This window comes from Cicer arietinum, chromosome 6, assembly GCF_000331145.2.
Source record: "Cicer arietinum cultivar CDC Frontier isolate Library 1 chromosome 6, Cicar.CDCFrontier_v2.0, whole genome shotgun sequence".
In the NCBI taxonomy this organism is placed as follows: domain Eukaryota; kingdom Viridiplantae; phylum Streptophyta; class Magnoliopsida; order Fabales; family Fabaceae; genus Cicer; species Cicer arietinum.
In genome coordinates this window covers 14673319-14683097 of record NC_021165.2, presented here as the reverse complement: position 1 = coordinate 14683097, position 9779 = coordinate 14673319, and the positions used below count along the sequence as shown (strand labels likewise).

Genomic DNA, 9779 nt, shown 5'->3' with positions numbered 1-9779 from the left:
AAAAATTTGTGCAAGTTCATTTCATTGGTCTATTTGTAGGTACAAATAAAGAGCTTTTACCTTTGATTAATAAGAATTTTCCTGAATTGGGTTTAAAGACTAGTGATTGTCATCAGTTACCTTGGGTTAGATCAACTCTAATTTGGAACGATTTGCCAATAGAAGCAAATCTTAAAGCATTGTTAGATGAACCAAAAGCCAACCAAACCGTCTATTTCAAAGGCCAATCAGATTTTGTGAAGAAACCAATTCCAAAAGAAGGTATTAAGGCCATATTTCAAAAGATGATTGAAGATGATAGTTTTTTTATGTATTGGACTCCTTATGGTGGAAAAATGAATGAGATATCAACATCAGCTACACCATTTCCTCAAAGAAAAGGGACCTTGTTCATGATTCAGTATACTAATTATTGGCTTGAAGATACTCCTGGAACTATTGAACGTCAAATCAATTTTTCCAGATCTTTTAATAAATTTATGACACCTTATGTTTCAAATTCTCCAAGGGCATCAGCTTTGAATTACAGAGATGCTGATATTGGTGCTAATCATCCAAGTAATGTCACCAAAATGGAGATTTCTAAAGTCTACGGAATCAAGTATTTTAATGATAATTTTGGTAGATTAGTTAATGTGAAAACAAAGGTTGACCCTAGTAACTTTTTTAGATATGAACAGAGTATACCTACAAAACTTAAATAATATGAAGGTTGTAATATCAATTCAAAAAGAAATAACTCTTTTTCTTAGAAGAGAAATCATAAATTTTATATTAAACACAGATGTTTACATATCATTCTTCTTTTGTATATGATTGAATTTATCTTTTTTATCATAAATAACTCACACAATTGCATCATAGTTAACTTAAACAACTTACACAACGAGATTACGGGTTCGAATTCTAAATATGACATATAAATCTAACTATACAAACATATTTGTTAGTTAAACTAATACCTAAAAATAATTATCTCTATTTTCAATAAGCTAATTATAAATTAAATATAAGAATTAGAATCTACATAGTTATGATATTTGTCGAATTGGTATTCAGTTCGTATTTATAAATTAAAGTAGATTCACAAAAATTTATGTATTTTATTTAAATTTTAGACAAATTACATCACCTTTTGATAACTTACTTGTATTTTGAAATTATAGTAAAAAATGACCATAGACAATCCATTTATATAAAATAATCAAGTCAAAGACATCGAATACCAATGGACAGTCGGCAACTAAATTTCAGGCAGATCACATGCTTTTATAAATTAGTAATTTTATCGATAACATTCAACAAAGAGGTTAATTTTTTCTAATATTTTTATACTATCAATTAATTATAAACATTCATTTATATAATTTATAAGATAGAAAAAACTAAAATTAAATACTTTTTTATTATTTAATGGTTATAATTAATTAACAATATTTTATATTGTAATTAGAACATATCAATTAAATCCTTCAACAAATAAATTATATACTAGATCTAAGACCTATGGATGTACACGATGATAATTATCATAATTAATATTTTTAATTGTGAAACTACAATATTATTTGTTATAATAAATCTTTTTTATTCAATTTAAATGTTTAAAGAGAATACACCCATATAGAAAAATGATTGGTTCATGATTAACGATAATGTAAAATTATTTTCTATTAGTGCATAGCCATTATATTCTTATTATAATAAAATAAACAATAGACACATAAATAAAATAGCAATATTAAATTTGAATATTTAACGAAAGTAAATAATTTCATAGAAGGGAATGATATAGTGTTCACTCAACAAATTTAAAAAACTAAACCAAAATATAAAATGAGACTTGTCTTAAACACAACAAAAAATTAGACTTGTAAAAAACTAACAACAACAAATAACGTGTCTTTAATATTTTACAGATAAAATATTTACATAATTTTATTTTGTTAACAACTCCTTTTTATATCTGATAAATAATAATAATAATAATAATAATAATAATAATAATAATAATAATAAAATATTGTAAGTGAAATAATAAAATCAAACAAAATACATTAGTACATGTATCAAAACAATTAAAGTATCCCTTGTGACACCCTAAACCCCAAAATAATATATATAACAATTTATATAATATTTCTATAAAATTTGCAGTGGATAAATAAAATTTATTTCCAATAAACTAAAAACTTTTATTTTTAATTTAGATTATCACGTTTCTCAAAATAAAATAGAATACTTTAAACTTAATTTTTTTTATTAAAATAGTGCAATCTAGATAAGTTTGATTTAAGTATAATAACTTGATTTAATTCTAAACACTAACTAGTGCTTCTAAACTTTTCATACCAAAATTCGTTTCAAATTAAATAAGAAAATACAAATTACAACCCTTATTGCCGGTATCACCTATCAGAGTGGGGTTTCTCCAAAACTTGAACTTCAAGACTCATTAACCTGTAACAACTGCAATTTTGCAGACGTAGGGTCAAGCCAGACAAACACAAACAACGAAGGAGGTGAGTTTTGAAGGAACCCCACTCATGTTAACATTATAATTTAAATAAGAAGAACACGCAATTAATCATAAATAAAATGTATCATTACACAAACATTCTTCAAGGAAAAACATAACATTATAAAGTCAAAACCACTCAAGGAAAATTAATAAATTCCACTATAACATCAAATCATCTAAGAAAATTATTATCGCTTTTGAAACACACCAATTACAACAAAACAATCACAAGAAAATGCAATGCTATGCATGAGCTTAGACTCTACTTCACAATGTGGTACCATTCTAACTCTGAAGTACTTGGTTAGGAGGCTTGATACTATGCCACCATCGCGGAGGACGGACAATTCAAATTGGCTTTGTCCTCATAGATCCCCTTAACTCAACCTGAGACACATATACGTGACAGTCGAGGTAAACGTGTGTTGTGTGGTAGCTCCCGACATTTCGAGTGCTACCTACAAGTCACCTAGGAATTCCCCACCTGAATACCTCCAAGGTCTAACAATCTTTCCTTAAGGCTCGACAGCAAACCGCCACGATCAGACTTATTCAGTTGTACTTCCCCGGAATCACTATGCGTGTCAGGCCCTACCTATATGATGACAAAATAATCTTCACTTCACAAATTTTCAATAGTTATTTTCTCCCCTCGTTGGCCTATGATACTCCATTAAGACCATCATCTCAAACACAAATTGGAATCACAATTATTTCACCCACTATAGGGTTAGGGTACTTTAGTATTCTCATAAAAAATTCACAACATCACTATCATTAATCACATCTCATCATATAAACTCATCACAAATTTATAGCATCACTATCATCAATCATACATCATCACATAGGCTCGTCAAAAATTTATAACATCATTATTATGAATTATACATCATCAAAATTACATAACTTATTAAAATGAATTCACTTTGTATTATCACATCACAAAAACTCGTCTTATCAAATATATACATAAAATTCATTCGACATCCAATATTACAATAATATCAAATATCTCACATTTAATAAAAATAAATCAAACATCACAATAATATCAAATAACACACATTTAACGAAGTTAAATCAATCAACACCTTATAAATATTTCTATTCCATATTTTAATCTCACAATTCCCATATTTTTACATTAATCAATTTATCACTCAAAGGGCTACTGTCGTACGTAGCGAGTCCCGAATGAATCATTAGGAAATACGATTTTCCCGTTCATGTCACATTATATTATACTCATGAATTCAAACGTTCTCTCACCCCTTACTTTATTGTGACGCTTTAACAAACCCATGAATCAATGGGAGTTTTCAACAACAACTGCATATCGACAATGTACAGGGAACAAATTGGAATAAATGGCGAGTTCACAAAATCGTCGAGACGCAACTACTCGTCGGAGCGTCGGGAGGGTCTGACGTCAATTCACCAAAAAATTAAAATGAATAATGTTTCTTGAAGGTTTTGACGACGAAAATCCAAATATGATATCCATTTTTCGGAAGGATGAATGTGGTTTGCAGAATATCCCAAAAACAGTCTGTCCAAGGGACAAAAAATGGTTGTTTACGGTTAAATGGAGTCACAATCGGCCAAGGCAAGGCCATAAACGAGTGCATCGGTGGATTTTGTGTGTGAAGCCAACTATTCATCTATTTCCATGGCGAAATGAGAGAGAATTCGAGATAGATCACATACGGCTACCATGGTGGTTTTTCAACATATAAGGGAGGATTAAAATAAAGTAACGGGTCTTTTAGTTAGAATCACATCTACAAAAACTTGGTTACACCATACATGTCAAATTGAATAATAGGTTTCACATGGCAAAAGAGAAAAGAATTAAAATTTGGAGAGGGAAAGTATACATTGTGTGTTGCGCCGCTGGAAGAAAAGAAATAGACCAAGATTAAGTTATTAGTATCTCTAATAGCTGGGCCACGATATAATATGTATATCGTACATTTGTATGTACACTAGGAACTCACAAGGCATAGCCGCATCTCGTCGGTCGTCATTGTTATATTTTATTTATATAACCTAACTTATTTATTTATATTATAAATAATTTAGTTAAAATATTTAATATCAATCTATAAAATTAAGCTTAACATAATAACAATCTATAAAATTAACATTTATGAATCTATACTTATATATAATATATAAAAATTGAATTTAATATCAATAATTGCTAATTTAAATAAATCACAAAGACAAGTAGATAAAAAAGCCTAGATAAAAACATTATCACACCACATTAAAATATGTATAAGAAATTATTATTAATGTATAATAACAAAAAATTAAGAGTGTTACAATATTACTCATTTAGTCTTATAAAACTAGCAGATCATAGAAAGCATTCATGTAACGCAAATTAATCACAAAATTTATAAATATATATTATAAAATAATTTAAAAATCAAATTAATTATTTAAAATCGTGTTTAATTAATAAAATAGTTTATTATAAAATTTGGAGTGTTAATCCTTAATATTTTGTAGATAAAAAAACAACACAATTCTATTTTCTTTACAACTCCTTTCTATTTTTTCACCAATCTAATAAACAACAAAAAGTATAAATAATAATAGTAAAAATAAAATATTGTTAATGTAATGAAAAAAAAATGTGTCACTCTTATTTTGTAAATACAATAACAACTTAATTATATTTTGTTAGCGACTTCCTTTTAATTTTTTTCTCCGGATCAAATAATAATAAAGTAAATTATATTAATAAAATATATTAAATTGAATAAACAAAATATATTAAATTAAAGAACAACAATACATCAAATTGAAAAACTAAATACATCAAATTTAAATTAATGATTTTCATCTAAATGTCCTTCAATCAAAGTGAAGGTCAAAGTGAAGATCGTTATTAAATGTATTTTTTCCTCCAATAAAAGTGTACTTTTTTTTATTAAATGTATTTCGTTTGATTTTATTATTATTATTTTATTATATTTACACAGTATTTTATTAATAGGAATTCATTAATGTCCTGCAAGTTAAATGACCTATTTAGATACTTCTACTTTTGCTATACAACATTCAAATTCTATAATTACTTAAAATTGTGTTTGAATGAAATAATTGAAAATTCTAGTAAATTTAAAATTTTGAATAATTCAAACGTTTCAATTGTATTTTCTTTATTTATATTTTTTTTCTTTGGATTGCAAAAATATTTATTTAAAGTTGTATTTTTAAAGAAATTTTAGAAGTTTTGGGATAAAAATGAAAATTAAACTTGTGTCAAAATAGAAATTTAAAAAACGATGAAGGACTATTTTGCAAATTTTAAATAAGCAACTTGTAGATTTTGAAAACTTTTAGATACAAAATTGCAAAAGAATAATATATCTATATATATATAAGAACTACTATGCAAATTTTGAAGCAGATAGAGTTAAAATAGAAAATTAAAAAAACAATATGGACCATTTTATGATTCATAAATTATACGGTAAAGAGAGAAGTTGAAACGTTTAGTTTTTTAATGGTATTTAAAATTTTCTAAATTTAACTTTTACAAAATACCGTATAAAATCCCTTCATTTTAAAAAATTTCAAAATCTATCATCCAAACTTTGTATTGAAAGATTTGAATTCTCCTAAAAAATTACATTCTTTAAAACAAATAAATCATTCATCCAATTACACTTTAATAGTTCTCTTGTTGTTTTGTAAGTCTCCCACTATCTCTAGCGATTTGACTACCCTCCAAATAATATACTCTCTTTGCAAAAGATTCTACAAGTCTCATATCCATAATCTATTATCGTCTAGTCTTTCAACATATTCAATGCATCATTCACAAGTATGTTACACTTATTTTTAACACCTTGTGTAATCATAATTGTACAACAACGGAAGTTGATTCTTTTATCAAATTTTCTAAGAGATTTCGGAAATATGACATTCAGTTAGGAGTTAAAGAGAACTATTTCTTCATATGAAATTAAAATATAGAGTATGAAATCAACCATTTATAACAAAGTTACAAAATCATAGAATAGTATGATAAAATTGAAGTATCATCAATGTTTCCGAAAATCATCAATTAATCAATAGACTTAAGAAGTAAGAGATCACAAGGGTAAAGTTCTTTAAACCTTACTCTTTACCGTTGCGAAACCACCAAGTCCACTAAATGTTACATATGAAACTATAGAAAGTGGACTAAAGAACATGTGAATGAAGCATTAAACTAATAAGATAACTAATAAAAAAATTCAAAAGAAGATAAGTAATTTATTATAGAAAATGTTGATTATTAATGTACCCTACAAACAAAGTTGCAAATACTAACCTGACAACATTTATCCCTCTGTAAAACTATAGGAAAATCAAACAAACATATAAGCCAACAATGAAGAAATTAATGTGCTTAGAGTTTTGATCAAATATTGAATTAAATCACCTAGGACATTTCACTTAAAGAAAAAAAATAGTTACTCAACTTTTAGAGACTTAAAAATACAAATTTCAATACATTTTCAATTAACTTTTTCTATTTTTAATTTCTTAACAATCTTTTAAAGTCACTTGTTATTATTTGTATTTTAATAATTGTACCAATTATCATCTTAAAATACTTTTTCACAACACTGTAAGATAAAATGTTTGTGTCACTCTCATGGTCAAACGAAACATCGCAATTTCAAACTAATCAGCATAACAAAAGATAGAATTTTTCTAAACTTGTTAACGTTATGAAAATTAAAATATCAATTTGGAAAAACAAAAACATAAAGAAGTATTTGTTACAATAAAATAACTTAAAATATCTTGGGAACAATTTGCCTAAAATTAATAATAAAAAATTAATAATGTCTTGCAAGTTAAATGACCTATTTAGATACTTCTACTTTTTCTATACACCATTCAAATCCCATAATTACTTAAAAGTGTGTTTGAATGAAATTATTGAAAATTCTAATTAATTTAAAATTCTAAATAATTCAAATGTTTCAATTGTATTTTCTTTATTTATATATTTTATTTTATTTTGGATTGAACGAATGTTTATTTATATTTGTATTTTTAAATAAATTTTAAAAGTTTTGGGACAATAATGAAATTTAAACTTGTGTCAAAATTGAAATTTTAAAAAAGATGAAGGACTATTTTAAAATTTTTTAAAAAGCAACTTGTAAATTTTGAAAACTTTTAGTTACGAATTTGCAAAAGAAAAAAAAATATATATATATATATATATATATATATATATATATATATAAGAACTACTATGCAAATTTGGAAGCATATAGAGTTAAAATAGAAAATTAAAAAAAATAATATGTACCATTTAATGATTCATAAATTATACAATAAAGAGAGAAGTTGAAATGTTTAGTTTTTTTAGATGGTATTTAAATTTTATAAATTTAACTTTTACAAAGCACCTTATAAAATCTCTTTATTTAAAAAAAAAAATTAAATTTATTATCTAAAATTTGTATTGAAAGATTTTAATTCTCCCAAAAAATTATATTCTTTAAAACAGATAAATAATTATTTCAATCACACTTTAAGAGTGTGTTTGGATGACGAAATTGGAAATTTTAGAGAAATTAGAATTTTTAAGCAATTCAAATATTTTAATTAAATTCTTTTTATTTTTAAATTTGTAGGAATTGTTTTTTAAAAACTGGACTATTTCAAATGTTTGTGATAGTTTTTTTAATGAGTATAGAAGAAGTGAATATTTTTTTCAAAACTAAAGAGGATGTTAGTATATTTTAAGGAAACTAAAGTGAGTAGAGTATAATGTTAATGATTTATTGAAAGTCATTTTAGACCATATAGCAAACAATTATGCCATTTTAGAAAACATGCATGCTAAAAATATTTTTAAGACCCGTTACTCACTAAGCTTGGTAATTGCATGAAGACCCGTTACCCGTTTCTCCAATTATGGCAACTTCACTCCCATAAGGATTTACTCACTAAGCTTGGTAATTGCATGAAGGAATATGTTAGTATGTTACCAATTCAATACTCATGAAGAATATTTCAATATCCGTCTTCTTAAATTAGAGCATTCTGTTTTTAATTAATGTCAAATTAAAATAAAATAACTACTAGGCTAGTAACATTTATAAGTCTTCATTATTTTTCAATGCACTGCCAAAATTAAAATAGGAAATACACCAATTATAACAAATTAAGTTATTGGATCATTCCAAATAAAATAAAATAGAATAACTACAAGGCTAGTAACATTAAACCTTCATTATTTTTTCTTTAATACACGATTTCTTTTTTAATACTCATCGAGACTATTTCAATATTCATTTTTCTAAATAAGTACAATATATTTTCAATGCCTATTTCTAATTTATATTTTTATTTTGAGAAAAATAAATTAACTTATGAGATCGATCAAGATCTCTCTTTATTTTCTTCAATAAAAAGGAAAGATATCAGAAAAAAGGACTAAATACTTTTTATAGAGTCCTTTAATAAAAGGGTTTCACCGAATTCAGCCAATTGTTTTGATCATGGGATATCATTGAGAAATTAAAATATATTAGTACATTAGTAAACATACCAAGGAGTTTTACAATGAGAATTAGAGTGTAAAGAATACTATTATGGTGAAATAATTTTGATTCCAATTTGTGTTTGAGATAACAGTTTTAATGGAGTATCATAGGTCAATCAGGGGAAAATAATAATAAATATTTAAAAAAATCAAAATACTATTAATAAAATATATTAAATTGAAGAAGAAGAAAAAATAGTTGACAAATTTTAATGTGTTATATTATTTTAACAACTCTCTCTTATTTTAACAAAGAAAGTATTATATTATTTTAACAACTCTCTTCTATTTTGTAAATAAATTTAAATTATTTTAACAACTCTCTTCTATTTTGTAAATAAATTTAAATTATTTTAACAACTTTACATATAAATTAGCAACTTAATTATATTTTCTTAAAGACTTCCTCCTATTTTTCTCCGGATCAAGTAAATAAAAATTAATAATAATAATAATAATAAAGTAAATTATATTAATAAAATAAAATAAATTGAAGAAACAAAATACATTAAATTAAAGAGAGAAAATACCACAAATTGAAAGAAATAAAAAAAATACATTAAATTTAAATTAATGATTTCCATCAAAATATCCTCGAGTTCCACATTTAGGCGATCGTCGAACTCGTCTATATAATAATAATAATAATAATAATAATAATAATAATAATAATAATAATAATAA

At 24.9% G+C, this 9779-nt stretch overlaps 1 protein-coding gene across 1 annotated transcript in view; it reads left to right on the top strand.

Annotated features, from left to right (window-relative positions):
- LOC101505147 (berberine bridge enzyme-like 17) overlaps positions 1-704 on the top strand; it is a 9034-nt gene extending 8330 nt beyond the window's left edge. The window contains exon 2 of the mRNA XM_004504914.1: positions 40-704. Within this exon, the coding sequence (XP_004504971.1) occupies positions 40-704 (665 nt within the window). The remainder of the gene's footprint in view (positions 1-39) is intronic.
- Positions 705-9779: the final 9075 nt, after the last annotated feature.